General features: G+C 36.7%; 1 protein-coding gene across 2 annotated transcripts in view; it reads right to left on the reverse strand.

Moving 5' to 3' along the window:
- LPCAT1 (lysophosphatidylcholine acyltransferase 1) overlaps positions 1-18,265 on the reverse strand; it is a 64,694-nt gene that overhangs the window by 34,198 nt on the left and 12,231 nt on the right. For both annotated transcript variants that reach the window (XM_015618242.3, XM_015618241.3), the window contains exons 4-8: positions 13,729-13,841; positions 12,317-12,377; positions 9,983-10,041; positions 5,134-5,168; positions 2,585-2,639 (exon numbers count right to left, since the gene is read on the reverse strand). In XM_015618242.3, the coding sequence (XP_015473728.1) occupies positions 2,585-2,639; positions 5,134-5,168; positions 9,983-10,041; positions 12,317-12,377; positions 13,729-13,841 (323 nt within the window). The remainder of the gene's footprint in view (positions 1-2,584; positions 2,640-5,133; positions 5,169-9,982; positions 10,042-12,316; positions 12,378-13,728; positions 13,842-18,265) is intronic.

Below are 18,265 nucleotides of genomic sequence, written 5' to 3' on the forward strand. Positions count from 1 at the left end.
AAGCCTCTGAATTAGAAAACAAAGCTACAAGAAGCTTAGTTGTAGCATATGTAATTACCTATGGGTAGTGAAAACGGGAATTATGACCCAGAAATTTCACAATGGTCTTTAAAATAGAAACTAACAATTGGGTAGAGTTGTTAGTCTCTATTTTAAAGTTTATAATTTCAGCAAATACTTCTCCATAACCATGAAGCTAGCTGTGTTTTTAAAATTACATAACAGTATGATCAACGCTACCCAAACACTGCCATTGGATATTCATCTGAATTTATTTTATTGAATTTATTTTGTGTTTTGCTGAAGTTTTCCCTATATGCCCCATTGCAGATGAAAACATATGACTCTTGTCTTCTAGGTTTACATTACAAGCAGGTACAGCAGCCTCATGTAATACACAATTTCACAGTCTTTGTGGTTTTAACAGACATGGGAAGACTGTTCCTTCAACTTTCAAACCTCATTCCAGTTATTTGAGTTGCAAATGGCTATCAAGTAATTTGTCCAAACACAGGAGAAGTTTGAATATGAGGTGATTTCAGAGGTGTTCTATGTGTCTGTGCCTAACTCAACATAAATAGCATAATCATTTCAACATCAGTAACAAAACTAAGAGAAGAATTCTCAGCTGTTGCAGACTGTCATGGATGTATGAACACTGAAGTTGACAGGTCAGTAAAACAAACAGACATGAGCCAAAACAAACTACATGTGCACATAATCATATATCCTTTCTTCTTCCTAACACTGCCAGCATGCCAGTTCTAAGTACAGGATGGGTGGATGGGCCAATATTTACAGAAATTTATTATAAAACCTACATAGATGCTCGCTTCTCCATACACAAACTGAATGACACACACAATATGCCAGAACATATAATATATGCAGAGAAGCTCAGACTAGCCAACTTTGGATCCTGATTGCTGGCTGTTAAACCTTACCAGCTATCATTTAATCAAAAAACCACTGTTTTGTAGTGTGTCTCCCTGAGTTATTGGATCATCAGCACTAACTGTGGTATCCAGGCTGGCAGGGATTTGCCAGTATCTCTTTGTTGATGGAACAGAGCAGGAATATCAACCAACAAGCTTCAGAGACCAGGGGAAAAATATGACTTTGAACACAAAACAACTAATTTTTCCTATATGTTACCAGTCCTCACTGCAATTCCTTACAAAAACAAATTCAATAAGTAGCTTTCAAGTATTCTGCCTCATACTTGAGAGCAACCTTATAAACAGGTCTGCTCTTCTATCATCTGCCAACTCCAGCTTTAGTATGGAATATTTCAGAAGGTCACTAGTTAGTTTGCTTTCTTCCTCCAAGAGCTACCAAAGATCATAGCTTGTTATGCAAGATCTGTAAGAGCTACAGAAACTCAACATCTGCTAGCAGCTGCTGCCTCAAAAGTCAAGAAAGCTCAGCAGTGTTCACTCCTGTGTGAAAGAACCCATTTTACTTGCCTAGGGCAGAAAACCAGGCTCCTGAGAAAGGGTAAAAATCCTGCCAACCAGCTGGTTTGTCTTAGCCCTGCGTGAGCAGTCACTCCCTGGCCCTTCTGCAAAACACAGGCCACTATTCTGGAAATCACATTTGTTTTTTATCCAACTAAATTGATAACACAAACCACAAATTTCTACAACACATACAACTATTGAGTGGCTGGTATTTTGCAAATTCATCAATTTTGAGAATAACTGATTGCAAAAATAAGCAAACACAGAGCAATGACAAGTACAGTGATTAGCATGCAATCTATGTTACTATTGTAACACAGTGTATGTAAACATGCAATAGTTCTTCCTACTGTTTTACCCTGCCATCAGTTCCATCTGTCAGAGCTAAAGAGCTGCTTCATTATTCAAAAAGCAAAAGAACTGCAGAACATCTGTCAAATATCCTATATGACACTTTTGAAATATGTAATTGTCCACAAAAATGTAATTATTCTGTGTAAAATGCATAAGGACAAAAAGTTGAAAGGAAAGGCTGTAATTGTTTCCACATTTTCACTACAATAGTCTTCAGCCTTAAAATTACAGTATTTTTCTCCACACAAAGTTAGGAATATAGCTAGATTTTCTTTGTATTTTCCAATTTGACATTCTGAACACTACAGCTTAATAAAAAAATTAGCCAGACATTAAATAACTTATGTGGCCTATAAGAAACCATCTACAATTTTTCTCTACAAGACAGTCCTTAGTTTGTACAAGAGCATTCACACACTTGAATGTTTAACATACAAAGTTGGTACACTACTTAAAACAGCCATCAGGCCATTAGAAGACAAGAAATTTGTTCACTAAGGACTCTTTAAACTTAGCCCGAATTTTATCTACTCAATTTAAATCAGTAAAAAAAGAAAGTCTTATGCCAACTGGAAAACTGTATTTTGCTATTTCATTTTTAGACTATATTTTCAGATGCAGAAGCCATTTGTCTAAAATCTAAGTGTTATCTTAACTTGTTTTTACAGACATACATACAAAATTTGAATGCAAACTTTTACTGCAGAATTAAGTACAATATTATGCATTCTGCAACTGCTCAGAATACACTGGAGTTTTTTTTTACTGACCTCGATTTCCACAGAATTGTGAAATTGACATAAAGTAAGCCACAGAATTTCAAACCTAAAAGGGGAAGATAGGGAAGGATGGAGGAAAAAAAATTATATGTAACGAAACTGTAATACATTACGGTCCAAAGTCTTCATGTAGCATCCTACTTGTAGGTATGAACATATTCAGATAAAAATTAAAAGAAGCCTTTGAAAGTACTTCTACATATTACATTCTGTAATGTGGAAAAAAAGTAGTTTACGCTGAATTGGCATCTTAAAAAATAGTCAAAAGCAGGAAGACAAACAGTGAAAAGTAGTATATGCAGTATGTGTTAAAGGAAGAATAACTGTCTCAGAAAAATCCTGCATTCAGCACAGAATTGGCAAGATTAATTATGTAACCACATATTTTATCACTACCTCAGTTTGGAATCAAAGTTCATTATACTTCTAAAGTCAGTTAATGAAATGCAGTACGTGTGTTTTAATAGCCTAAGATACAAGATAACTGGAATCAACTTGACCTTAGAAAGCATTAAGATTCAAATCCAGGCAAGGATTTAGTAAACCTAAATTAAGGAACAGTGTCAAGTAGCCACATTTTCATACAGTATCTATGTAGTTACAGCAGTCAATCATTGTGAGGGGACCACTGGTCAAAATCCTCTTATACAGATAAAGCACAGCTCCTAGAAGCAAAACCCTACTCATTTTGTTATACACATATAGGGTTGCAAACTATTTCCCCCTCTTCCTTCTTATTGAGCTTACAACACATTAAAGCAAAGAAAATAATCAGGAACAATGAAGTCTGGGATTTGAAGTTTATGTTCCCAAAAGAAACACAGAAGTCTGGTTTCTAGATCCTTGCTCAAGCGCATTAAAAATCCTCAATAAGTTACAAGTAAACTTTTCTCTCTGTCATCTCTGTAATCCTCAAAGACTAAACCCTGAATTTAAATAAAAATTTGAAACTGATAGAACCTGTATCTAACTCAACAACAGCCATTCTTTGTTTTCAAGGTGGACTCAGGTGATCTGCAGTGAATACTGTCAAAGTAGTAAAAGCGTTACTTTCAATGAGTGTAAGAGTGTTCAAGTTTGCATGTGACAAGTTTTCAATCCATCTGACAAGCTACAGCACCTTTAAACAAACAGAATATTCCTACATACAGAAACATTTCTAGATTATGTTTTGGCTAACACTAAAACAGAAAAGATATGTTTGCTGAGAAAACTAAGCCTGTTATCAGTCTTAATAATATTCTCTGCTATGACATCACGAATACATTTTAGGTCACCCAGGAGAATTAATCCTAATTAAGCCAAACTGTAATTTAAACTGACCCAGTCAATTTGTATAACATCACATGCTGCTGCAGATTCTGATTCAGCTTTAATTTAATTTTATTTTATTAGCAGAGGTCAACACTTCAGAATAAGGGTTTTGTAGACATGATAGTGATTTGAGGCAACACACAAGTTTCTTCCCTCTTCCTCTGTGCTCCTCAGTCCTTAGTTGAGATACTAAGTTGGGATACTAAGCTACTCAGCTGTCTCCTCTATGGCTGAGTTACATTTTTACAGAATTGCAGTGCAAATGCAAGGGAAGAGGTAGGAGCTCATGAGAACAGAAAGTCCTTTATGCAGCAAATGCTGCCTTATATACAACCATGGACTCATCTACTTCCAATGTGACAAATTAATTGTAAGCTGAACCTTTGGAAGTGATCAATGATTTCCTCAAGTCTCCAAATCGTGTCCTTAATTAGACCTGGTTCCTAAGTGCAAAACTTAATTGACAAAATTCTAAATTACTTGAATCTTGGCTAATCCCCATAGTTTCCTCATTATTACTAAAACATAGGATCTCACATGGGACATTCAAAATAATACAAAGCCTTAACCACAGAAGCCAACTCCCCTTTGTTTAGGGTTCAAAATTTGTGGTTTTCATCTTCATCTAAACATTTTGGAATTTCTACTCAAATTCCAATGAGAAAATAAAGCTAAAAATTTTGTTTTAAACAAGCAAGAACTACTTCATTTAATATTTTATATTACATGAATTTGCCAAAGAACTTCTAGAATAACATTTTGTTTAAAAAAAAGTTGAAATTATATTCAGGCAAGGTAATGGAAACAGTATGTCCAAATTCTTTGAGTGGATCGACTGTTTTCAGGAGAGTAGACCAATTTCAAACAATAGCCTTAGATTTTATACAGTATGATACCAAATCAACTTGCAGTCAATAGAATATGTAGAGCAGAAGCAAGTTGCTTTACTTCAGGCACTTGGCTAAAAAAAACTAAAATTGAAATAAAAACCTAAAATTCATTCTGCAAACCGACAGAATCATAACAGCAGAAGTACTTTGTTTCCACCTGGATTCCTCTTAATGACTAATAGAATAATTACAGAAAAATTACAGAATAACAGATAAAAGATAAATTAATCACAAAGAATAATCAAATAAACAGCAATTGGTTGACTATGTAAGTAATATAAATAAAAACTAATTGAGGAAAGCAATGATAAAAGCAATAAAACATTAACCACTTACGCTCCTGGCCCTTGCCATGTCCATGTGATTGTATCCTAAGAAAAGAAGTGTGACATTTGCAATTAATTATTGTGCTTTCAGCTTTTTACATTGCACACAGCATAACTAACAATATATGACTGAGAAGTTTTCATGGAAATTCTGTGCTTCCTTTGCAAAAGTTCTTAACCCTGTGAGGAATCAGCCCATCTTCTATACAGCTACGTGGCCAAAATGAACACTGTGTGAAAAACTAAGAGAGGACAAATAGCAGTAAAAGAAGCAAACAAGATGCAAATAGCAAAAAATGGAACAGAGACCTGTAAAGGAACATATAACAGGTAGTAATATGACAATAAAAGTCATCCCATTTTTAAGTAATACTAAGAAATAGCACAGGGAAAAAATGCACTACTTGGAGATGTGATTTAAGTGTACAAGAAAGAATTTAAAAACCTGGAAATTAGTTCTGTTCTAACTGGGAAAAAGAGTTCAAGTCATTAGTGTAAAGACAAGAGGACTCATTAAATTCAGGTTTCTGAAAGACCTGATCAGAAAGCTATTTTTTCAACCTATTGAACACGTTCTAGTTCAGTTCTATGCTACAATCCAAATTCGTTCTAGAGGTTTCAGGTGATCACATGTGCCATTGACCATGAAAAATCAAGTTTAACTTAAGTTTAAATTACCATTTAGAGCAAAAGGCTACCAAAAGTAAAAATAAAAGAAAGCAAACCCATCCATAAAAAGAGAAAAACATGGTTAATGATAACAGCTTGGAGAGTAAGGTCAATATGTCACAAAAATCCACTAAAAATTTAGAACTTGACATTTAGTGATTATTTGCAATCAAACAAAATATAACAAAGGATGAGTCCATCTGCAGCAATAAATTTAACTGTGTTAAAAAAACTCATTTTCATGTAGTTATCTTTCAGAACTATAATGTGCATAGTTTTACTGTTACACTATTTCTGGCTATTTTGATGTTTCTGATAACAGTGCAAGTAAACACATTATGAGGTTTGTCTTTTTCCCCCGAGGAGCTTTCATTATAAACCATGAGAAACCAGTGTAGATAGCTGATAACTTATCTAGAGACTAGATCTGCCTTCCAGAACACCAAGCACTATACATCTCCAGCTCAGCTCTCTAAATTACAACAGCACAGAGGGAAATAAAAATGTGATCACCACAAAAGTGTCTGGATCATTGAACAGTGCATAGATATTTTCAGAATCCAGCCTCATGCTGGCTAGCTGGCAAGTCAAACTCAAGTAAGCCACAAATCTATCAACAATCCTACAAGAAATTCCCAATATGAATGTCGTAGTGGAGAGGCATGCTTTTTCTTATAAGAACTTCAGGGTGCCTCAGGGATAATGGCCAGAAATGCCATCTAGGGGAAAACAGGATTCTGATCTGCAAGAGGCAGATCCACGTTATAGGAGACTCCTAGCAGCATAACCAATATCTTTATGATAAAAACAACAAGCAGACAAAGGGAAGTAGGATTTTTCCTTACGTAACTAAGTTTTATGTTTATCACAGCTACCAGTGCTACTGGACAACATTCTCTTTGACAGCATTCTGAGTACACTTTCAAACTATTGTATCTAAGTAATGAATACTTTAAATTGTGAGGAAGTACATAAAATGATACAATAGCTTGGCTGGAAGGGACCTTTTAAGGCCATCTATTCCAACTCCCCTGCAATGAGTGGAGATGTCTTCAACTACATCCTGCTGGCCAGAGCTCCATCCAACCTGACCTTGAGCTATCCCCTCTGTTATTTCCCCTCGGCATGGGAGCAAACAGGGAGAAGAGCCATCTTCCACAGAGTTTGTATTTGACACAAGAAGATACTGAGAATCATATGTCAGCCTTCCAACAGGAGATTGGCTGTGTTTTTACAGGTTCAGTTAACCCTGATATACCAAAACTGTGTAAGAGCTGCTGCCAAACCTCTTATCAAGTAGCACAGTTACTTGTGGAAGACATTTGGACATAAAATACATTTTAAATGGCTTTGTAATATTTAAACAGGTATATAGCTTATATATTTTCATAATTTCTCAAGTAACAACACTCTGACAGAAAATTCAAATGAAGAAACAAAGAGAATAAGTAAAAAAAATATAAAAAGGATTGCAGTAGAGAACCTATGGGTGAACACATTAGAGCATTTATTCTAACTAGAATACAGGTAATAGCTCTCAGGCATCCAAATACCTAAAACATTACCAATCTAGACAACTAGTAGCAAATATTGACTTTCAGGTCTAAACAACATTTATAGCCTTAAAATTTCTTTCTGCTCATGTATCAAGAAGAGCAACATGCTAAAATATTACTACTAAAAAGCACTGATAGAGGACCAGAGATATCATCTAATACAAATAGTCAAAAGCCCCAAGATGATTGTTATTCAGGGAGAAACTCAACTATAAAAAATATAAAACAGAGTTCTTCAAAGCAACCAGAATTAGATTTATTTTCTAGAAAAAAACCTGAATTTACTTCTTCACTTTTGCCATGTTTCAGCACATTGCAGAACAGTGGTGCTTTCACTAGCTCTTCAATAGACTACAATGAAATAAACATGCCAGAGTGCAGACACCTACTACATTCTCCACAGGCTCTGATCTCAAAAAGCCTCTCAAAACAGCCAAATGCACTCAAATCTAAGAGTGTCCTCATCTATGCTGTGGAACTCAAAGCTTTGAACATAGATCAGGCAATCAAAACAAAACAGTGGGGTGACTGCACACAATGTATATCTGGAGTTCACTGGCTAAGCAAACATCTTAACAAGTTCCTTTCTAAACTAAAATTCTACTATGCATCAGTCAAACAAGACAATAAATAGAAAGCCAGGGACATTTAAAGTTAAAAGCTAAAAATGGTATGTTAGTGTATGAACACCAATATTCATTCCCTACTCTGTTCTTACATGTGTTGTGGTTTAATCCCAGCTGGCAACTATGCACTACGTAGCTGTTTGCTCTCTCACTCCTCCACTGGGATGGGCAAGAGAATTGAGAAGGAAAGGTAAGCCTTGCCTTGCAGGTTGAGATAAGAATAGCTCAATAATTGAAACAAAATCATCTAACTCCATATCATAACCATAAATCCATAACCAAAATAAACCTCCTCTTCGTGCACCACATCATATTCCTTCTGCCTCTCCTCCTAACTCTGATTCAAATCTTCTGCAACCCCTAAGCTAACATAAAAATAAAGCATTAATAGCAATTATCACCTCTGCCATTAATGCTTAGGCCTTTGGAAGGTCTCTAGGAATTAGATCATAGAAGGTTAAATGACTCAGTGAGGCACTGAAAACTAAGTGTTTCACAGCAATTTAAAGTAGTAGGAAAAAGTAAAGTCCCATACACAAACTCATGCCAGCTCATAGTGGATATATATATAACCAGTTACAATTTTTTATGGCATTTTTGCAGTAACAAAAATTATGAGAATTTTCATTTATGTTTATATTGTTTTACCTCAACATTAAAAGTTCACAAATTTCTGTTAATCAAGTGTTAGGAACATTTACTATTGGTTTAAAAACATTGCATATTATGTACTACAGGCAATAATGACATTTCAGTATGCACCTGATTTTGAAGATACTTACAAAATAACATTTGATAGCTTTATATTGCTATGAGCTGAACAGTAACAAAAAGTTACGAGGCATATTAAGGATGACATAAGCCATGAGCATATTTGCCATTTTAAATGGCAGTGCCATCAAAACTTCAGACTATTTTTAGAAAAGAATCTTTCTTCCTGAAAATATAACGATTATGTAATGAAAAGTCCCAGGCAGCCTGCTACTATGCACTTGATACTATGCAAGCATATCAGGCTGCTATTTTTGTCACAGCATCTGCAAAGACAATTTTTGGGTTTTTTACTGCAAACTATTTGATTGCCATTACACCTTGTCTCAGCCAAGACCAAATGGTGGTCTGTGTAAATTAACTTTGCTTGGATCCTTTTCTTTTTTAATCAAGCACTTGTTTAATATCAACCTGCGAATGACAGAAAGAACAATGGATGGAAATATTTGTAAGCTACTCAGCTACCAAGAAGAAACAAAACTCTTCCTTAGAACAAGGGTTATTATTTTTGTTGTTGTTGTTAATGGTCTAGTCAGAGATCTTCTGATGTGACGTGCATGAGTAAAAGAGACCAGGTGGTCCTTATTTTACTTCTGACACACTTGACACCCTCCCTAAGTAACTTCTACTTCAGAAGGGGACAGACTGGACATGAAAATAGCCCTAGTGGGCTCAAAAAAACTTCAGATATTGTAAATAAGCACTATAACCTGCATTTTATCTGAATGTAATTTACATTGGAGGATTGCTCCAAATTAGCTAATTCCTTAGCCAAAGGCATGGTGAATGTAAAACAGAGATGACACTTCATAAAGGTGCAGAGATCCTCAACACATTATCCTATACCATTCAGCCAGTCACAGGAATTCGTGACTAACACCCCCAAAGGCAGGAGATGCAGAAACATCTTCCAGCAATAAATGGTATTAAAACAACTCTCCAGCACACACTGGAGGAACAGGGAGCACTTTGGAACACAGATCCAGGGCAGAAATTGCCATTTGTTTCATAGTTTGCGGAGTGCTTCTCGTAACAACCTGAACAACTTTCAGCCTAGAAACATTTAAACTGTCTCAGTTAAGACTCCCTATATTGCATGAGACTTAAGAAATAAATACTTAACCAACAATAATTTAGTAATGACTTTTCAATTTTTAAACCTAAAAGGTTACACAAGGGCCAATGCACTTAAAGGAAAATGCCCTGAATTTCCAATGACACTGCAAGCTGAACTTACCAGTTTGTTTGGATAACGTAAAACAACCGGCTGCACAGGAACCCCAGGAATAAATGCTCCTAGAAGGCACATATGATACATAATTAACTTATAGTGCATTTTGGTAAAGAACAAATTTACTGCAGCAAGAAAAGTTACACAGCTAATGGACTCATAAGAAGTAGCTGATGGTGAAAAAACAGGATCTGAAAGTAGCCTCAAAAGTAACTAAAAAGCAAGTACTGGAGAATGACACTGTATACCCACCTTTACAGCACACAGGCAATTAAAAATGTTTGCTTCCATTATCTAAATTATCCTCTAGCACTTACATATATTGTCATTTACACTAGTCAAAATACACATTTACACAAGTCCAAGCTAAGAATTCAGCTCAATAAATGAATAAAAAAATGAGCATGCACTAGATGGTTAAGTTAATTTATTCCCTGTGGTCAACAATATTTGACCTTAGGCTCCTATGTAAAATAAGCTTTCTACTTTTATCTGAACAACAGAAATTTATAGGCAATTTATCATTTCTGAAATAACAGAATTAATGTCACTTCTATTCTGTAGCTGTGGAAAAACTAATAGTTATATATTTAACTAGAGCTATATTGACCTAGAGCTATTATTCAGAAGCATTGCTTCACTTCATAGGAAAATTAGAGTTCTGATAAATAAGGAGCACAAGCTCCATGTCATTTTCTAAGCATTTTCTTGGTTTCTAATACAAAGATTGGGTAAGCATGATAACTATCTTGTTCAAGACTTCTCTCAACATATCTTTCTCTCATGAAGAAATTAAGATTTTCACTCAGAGTATGTTATTCATGACAATTTACTAATGTCTCCCTAATATTCCAATTAAAATTAAGAATGGAATAATTGAAGTACACTCTATTCCTGGCATAAAATTTGTATTACAAAATAACTGTCAAGACATAAAAGGAATAATTGTTTACAGAGTATAAACATCTTTGAATGAAGTGGACTGTGTGGAATCCTTAAGAGATTTGGAGGCCAGTGGTACCTTCTGATCAGTCTCAAAGAACAGTCTAAGCAACTTTTGAAACAATCCAAAGCTGACAAAAGCTGAGTGGTAGATGATAACACTACCATTTAAACACAAAACCAAGAAAATGTGTAGTGAGAGCAAGGAGCATAGGCCATGTTAGTAGAATGGAGAAAGGCATCCTGATAGAGTTAACTTGAACAGAGACCTAAAGTAATGCGATATAAGTGAGGAGTTCTGAGGCAAAGGATTTCTGGAAGGCTGGATGGATACAGAAGCAGGTTTCAGTAGGAAAAGTGAGACAGTCAAGAGGCAGACAGCAGCATGTACTAGACCAGGGCAGAGGAAGATAGAGTGAGAATGTAAGGATGAAATACATGGCGCCTGGAATGTCTATGGCACAGAGGGAGGGCAAGAAATCAGGGCTTCACATGAAGGATTCAGGCTAGCTTTTAAAGCATGGTCAGGATTCAGGTGGAGAGAGGAGAGCAAAGAGCTACAGAAGTGGATGTTTCCCTAATCACCATTTATTCATCTAAAAAGGTAAGAGCTGAGAGAAAAGTCTGAGATTCCTTCAGCCAAATGAATCAGTGCAAGGAACCACAATGCTGACTCACTGCAAGATATTCTCAGAGTGCTATTTAAATTGCAAGCCAAACAAAATACAAGACACACAGTAAGACCAGAAACTAGGCAAAAAACTAGGAAGTCAAAAAAACACATTCACAACTGCCTTGCTCACTGAAGCTTCTTCACTGACCATCTTCCTACCTACACGATAAAGGCAAGTTTACATTAAAGGTTAGTGGTTTACTGCAGTACCGGCATTTATTCCTACTGGAAATGCAGTTTACAGCTGCAGCAATATTCAGTGTCACACCCTCTACTAATCTGATAAACTAAAAAGGGTGATACCACTGAAAAGAGCTTAGAACATGGATGTTACATAAAAAATACACTATAAAGCTTAAGGCAGCAGCAAGTATCTAAATGCTGCATGACAGACCCAAAATAGGATATGGAGGGGGCAAGAAAGAAAAAAAAAAACCAGCAAAAAGACACAACCACAAACAAAAACCCAGGAAGAAACATTATTCTTCCAGCTCATATGCATCTCAGAAGTCAAGAAAAAACCTGAATTATCAAAACCATTTTGTTCAGTGATGGAATTACAATCTTCCGGTAGCATCATAAAATTTATATTCCAATTTCACCTTACTGCGAGGTTTTTAACTCAATTTCTGCAACAGCAAGCAAATTAAAATGCAAGTGGTATTTCAGAAAATGAAGATACAAGGACATTCTGTAGAGAACAGAGAAATGAGCATAATACCTACCAGGTTTGAATGTAATTAGACAGGATCGGTTTGTGCAAGTGCCCTCTGGGAATATCATTATCTTGAAGTAAAAAAAAAGTTGACTTTTAAGAACTATTTCAATGTGAACTTATTTATAAACACATCTTTTCAAAGCTGTTATTAATTGATTACAGCAAAAATGTTCTCAGGGAAAAACAGTTCAGTTGGAGCAAAAAAGAAAAGGTGCTAAAGATGTCAAGTAAAGTTCTACCTTAACAGGAAAATTATTTTTCTTTATGCCTCTTTTTTGCTTTCCAATAATAATTATATTTATTGGAACACTGACAGTGACCAGAAACACTTGTTAAGTATGAGTATTTTCACTGGAGATATTGGTGCTGGCAAAACTATCAGTTTGTTTTGTACCAGAAAAAAATTCCTGCTCCCAGGCTACCTGCTTACAGGCTAAGAAAAGACAGTTATTCTCTCTTTGCTATGCCCAAATGACAGGGACTGAAAATACCTGAACAGATTTCTAGGAAAAAAGCAAAAAATGCTTAAGTTAAGCATTAAGAACCAATTCGGCAGAAGAGGGTAGACAGTACAAACACAAACAACTCCCACCCCAAATCCATATCATGAGGGAACAAAGCAATGGACTAAAATTAACCTTACTGGTTTTATTGCCCATTCTGTCCTAGCTTGCTTTGAAATCTAATGATGAAAGTCATGATGCAAAAGCTACATATCACCTGTCACATTGTTTATAGCAGTTTATAACATTTTTGCAGTCCAGTGTGCAGAGGCATACCCACTATTAGCAGCAATAATCCCATAACAAACATACAGTACCCTAATCTCAAAAAAAATCATAGGAATGCTTCAAATTTGCAAAATAATCACATCCCTCTAGGAATGTGAGATCTTAAATAGTCATCCATTCCTTCCCATTACTCTCAATCAAACATATAATAAACAGCCACATTTTAGGTGCAGAAAATAAACCCTGAGCCACTTATTTTATCCAAGCCTTAATCACATATTTTAATAGAGGTGGTATTGGAACATCCGAATTTTTTGGGCTGCCTTGCCCAGTATCACATCAACAATGGCAGTGCCAAAATCCTGTGAAGAGTGAGAACACACAGTGCTTCCCCAGGTATTCTGATGAGTACTTTTTTTTTCTTCTTAGAGAACTTCCTCACCTGCTGTGGTCTGTCCATTTAGTACCACTTAAGAGCTGTAATGTACTTACCCAGTTTCCCTTGAAACACAATCCAGTGAGAGACAGATGAGAATCTTACATTTTATCTTCAATAAAGAGGGAGTGGGGGAAACCCACACACCACCCCACACCATCTAAAGCCACCCACAATGAAAGAATGTAAACTGCATATCTAAAGCCTGGAAATGCCAAATACCATCTCTTACAGAGTAGCAGAATACAGTACCTGTGGCCATTTACCACCAGACTGGGCACGCCTCTTTATCTCTTCAACAGTTTTCCTGCGAGAATCCTGGTCGGCCCGAGATACAAATACTGGTCGGATATATTTGATCAGAGCTGAAGAGGAGGGAAAACAAAATCAAGGACCAGCCTTTATTCTCCTTTTGTTTGAAAAAGATTCCTCCTCCCGGCCCCCCCCCCCCCCCCCCCCCCCCCGCAATTAGTCCTCTGGACAAAAACTTTTGTTAGAAGAATGTAACTACTTTACTGTATTACACTGTAAAATCAAATACTCAGCTGAATTATTGCATCTTTATCAAAATATTTTTATAAGTTTCTGTGAGGAAAACAGTTTTCACAATTTTGGCATTTTGCACTTTTTCAATTTTTAATAGATCAATACATACAAGACAGATAATGTAAAACATGATGGTATATTATGCAGTTTTCTGCAACCATGCGACTGTGGCTATATACAGACCATTTCCTCCTTCCACAAAAATCAATAAAAATCTATCACAACTCCCAGCCCAGCAAAGCAGCAGGAATCTCCCTGCTACATAAGTGCTTGCAAAAGACATCCTGTAAGTCAAACTGCCTCTGTCTTTTGAGCTTTTGTCTTCTACGACATCTCAGCTCCACTAACATTACACAACCAAAGATATTATATACACTGATGTGGTTTTTTGTGAAGAATCAGTGTCAGCAGAAAAGGCATGCTCCTTCTGGTCAGTTGTCACTTGTTTGCCTGTTCCTCATACCAGATGAATGAGATCTCAGACATCCTTTTCCTGGCTCAGTGAGAAACCTCTTGTACATCGCCAGACACAAAATGAACATGAGCAAAAATCAGAAATCAATCCACAAGATACTCTCCATGTATGTCTGTCACAAGGACACCAAAGACAATTTTCAAAATCATAAGCCCATACAGCCCTTTTGCAGTGTCTGAAAGCACTACAAGAGAAACACCTTCAAATATAGTGTTTCATGCCTTTATTTAAACAGGTTGTCTTTGAAAACCTTTTAATAATTTTTCTATCATGTAATCTTACTTGAGGGTTCAAGAGTCATTAAAACATTAGCTATTCTACTTGCCCCAAATACAGTTTTCATTTTTCCAGCCACTGTGAAGGGAGTTCACTGACACCGTATAATCTGCTTTTGTCAAGGATAAACTTGCTACATTAACGGATCAGCCAGTGCTTAAAGTGTGAAGAAAAAAACTGTAAGGAATTACAGCCCTGCACTCAGCAAAACCTTCTGGTTATGGCATTATCCTACTGGAAGTTTAGCCACCAACTCACCAAAATCCTTCAGTTCTGAAGGTTCTGAGAAACTAATCTGTCAAACCTTACAGCAAGTTCCCAAACATTCAGCCAGCCTCTGAAATATTATCCAACAAGTTGTCACAGCTCAGGAGACAGCGTATCAGAAGTTACCTTACTCTTGTACTTTTCCTACATGCCTGCTCTTAGACAATATCTATAGAACAATGCCTGTCAGGGGAGCAAAGATGGCCAGCTTGGGTAACTGCCAAGGCAAGGTAAAAACAAACAAAAAAGCCCCAAAACAAACCACAAATAGACTAACATTCAAAGAATAGGGAAAAAAAAACCCACCAGAACAAGCAATAAAAATAACAAAGGAAACCATACTTGGTATCATAATTGTTTTCTTCTATGTGATCCTACTCCTGACTTTGCTCCACTGTTGCAAACGCTATTCCATAGCAAAAACATTATAAAGGAGAGAAAAATATCCAACATCCCTAGCCTTCACTTGGAAGTTTCTTTTACATTAGGCCCAAATGACGGAATTTAGGTTACTTCAGGCCAAAGAATGAATAAGATAATTCCAGAACTCCCAGGCTCTTTTGTGAGGACATGCTGCAAGCAGGGTCTTATTTATAACACATGAAATTAAGCAAGCAGACAAAGCAGACAGATTTTTCTTCGGGCAGCGTGATAGAAAACATTGGACTACACTGATGTCATCTGTAGATGAAAACTGTACTGGCAAGTAGTGCAAAACTGGGAACTTTACTGTTACAGCCCTTCCTAAAGCAAGTTACTGTAATGTTACTAAGCTCCACAAGAACACAAGGTGGGTTATCCTACAAATAACAATGGCACCACAAACAGCAACAAACCCCCTTCTGCAAGGAAAAATTACTATGATATGCCGAAAGACAGAGGCAACTGAAATCTTAGCTTCTTATGGATTTGTCCTGCTGAATTGTCCTGTTGAATTAGCCTATTAGGGTGGTTTTATTAAGCCTTACTTCCTTAGACATTGGACTCAAAAGCTGACAGAATTCTTGTTTTAATATTAAACAGCAACTGAAGATCCTGTGAGACACCAGCTACCAGGCCCTTAGTGGTTAAATCCAACAATTTAAGTGAACCTGAAACTCTCAGTTGTCAGTAAAAAGCTGAAAATACACACCAAGGGAAGGCTAACTCAGTAGTCCTTTTTTAACCACTTCTGAAAACAGAGCACAAGGCTACACAGACCTTTACTCTCATCACATATTTTCATGTTCAGTAAACACAAATCTGAAAATTCAAAGGCTGTACCAAGTCAATCTGTGCAAGGAAGTCAAGAGCAGGGCCAAAGGTCTGCAAAGAGAAGCTGAGAAACATACCAAATACGCAGCCAAGATGAGACTGTGGTCAGAAGTAAAGTTGAAACACAGGAAGACAGTACTTAAGGTAGTGTGTGATGCACGGAACTAGGCAGGACTAGGGTGAAGTCAGGCCAGAAGTGAATGCATTAAATGCTCCAGACAGCTGGCATACTCAGCAACTAAAGGAAACAAGTAGAACTCTGCAACATGTTCAATAAACAGAACATAATCATATCCTTCTCTGATCAGCAATTTAACTGTACAAGACCGGCTGTAATCAGGTAGTGAAGACCACAGCTCAAGTGTTCAGAGATTCTCAAAAATGTGCTTGCCCAGATCCTCGCATTCTATTAAAACCACCCTTGAATTATCAAATCTACCAAGCAATGACAGACAATCCATCAATTCACAAAATTGACCTTGTGAGTGTCATTATTTCAGCTTTTTCCCTAGCAGTGTCAGTCCTATTTCATCTAGTCACTTTAATTCCCAATTTCAGATCATACAAGGAGTCCTGAGGACAGTTGACATGCTGTATTTTACCTCCTTAGGCAGGTACCTGCAACTTAAATAGTGCTGCCAGTAAATCATTAAAACCTCTGCCTCTCAGGGCAGCCAGAATGCCCCAGACACTCTAACCGAATGAAAGCCTGCAAAAACTCAGTACTGCTTTAATTAATAGCAGGGTGGCAGCTCCAGCGATTTCATAATTGTAACCCATGCAATCAACTTCAGCACCAGCTCAATGCATAAGCAAAACCCATTTGTTTCCTGGTAAGCTGTACACATACAGTTGGTGCCTTTAAACTTCTCAGGACTACAGCAGGGAAAAAAAAAATTTCCCCTCCCTCTGCGCAGGCAAGTACGAGTGAGGAAACCTTGTTTCAATTCAAGACACAAAGCGCTGTGTAACACAACAGCAGAAATTATTGTAGCAAACCATTTATACTGGCAACATCACCACTGGTTCAGCAAGGCACCAGAGAACACAACAAGCTATGGAACAGCAAGGTGGCATTACATACAATTCTTCTAAAATGTATCCATACACACATTTTTTTGAGTGGGCAGTTACATTTTCACCACAGCAGAATCAGCAACAAACAAAGTGACAGCTGCAAAAGCAGAGAATGCTGAAGTTGAGGCTTTCACTTGGCCTCTATCCCGAACAACACAAAACCCCATCACTACATTGCTCTAAGGGAATCCTAGAGAGGCACCACAACTGGCTCTGCTTGCCTTGAACATGGAGGTGTACAAGCTGTACAAGCAGCCTGCAGTGGGATATCCATTTACAGTATCTACTCCACAGCTTTTTTTCTAGTATGGAAAAAATACAATTATTTTTCTAATAGCAGTTGACATGTTGTATGTTCCATATTTAGGGGCACAAAACCCATGAAGGACTACAGTTGAAAAGTGCTATCTTGGGCTTAGTTTTCAAGAGTTGCCTTACTCAAATGTACATACTCGCAAGGTTCTGAACTCATAACTTTAATTTATTAATGAAATAAAATCTAATATGAAAACTGCTCTCTTTTCTGTACAGAAAACTGCAAGAGGCTCAAAAGTCTTCTGATAGTTAGAGGGGGAAAAAAACCCATTATGGTTCTAGATTACAATTACTTCCTGTGTATATGGATACAGAGACCTTAAAAGTGGAAAAACTCGAGAACACACACACACCCACCAAATAAACAAAGTTCTATCAATGCACAAAACTCCATTTAACCAAAATTAGGATATTTTGGACTTGGAATTACATTATCCTTACAGAAGTAGTGTTATTATAGTCACGATACTCTAAGATATTTGTAAAGCTGGTGGTAGTACCTTATTTTATATATACTTATATATAATATACATACTTATTTGACTGAAGTCTGAATCAATCACTGAAGATAAATGTATG

This window comes from Parus major, chromosome 2 (genome assembly GCF_001522545.3).
Source record: "Parus major isolate Abel chromosome 2, Parus_major1.1, whole genome shotgun sequence".
In the NCBI taxonomy this organism is placed as follows: Eukaryota; Metazoa; Chordata; class Aves; order Passeriformes; family Paridae; genus Parus; species Parus major.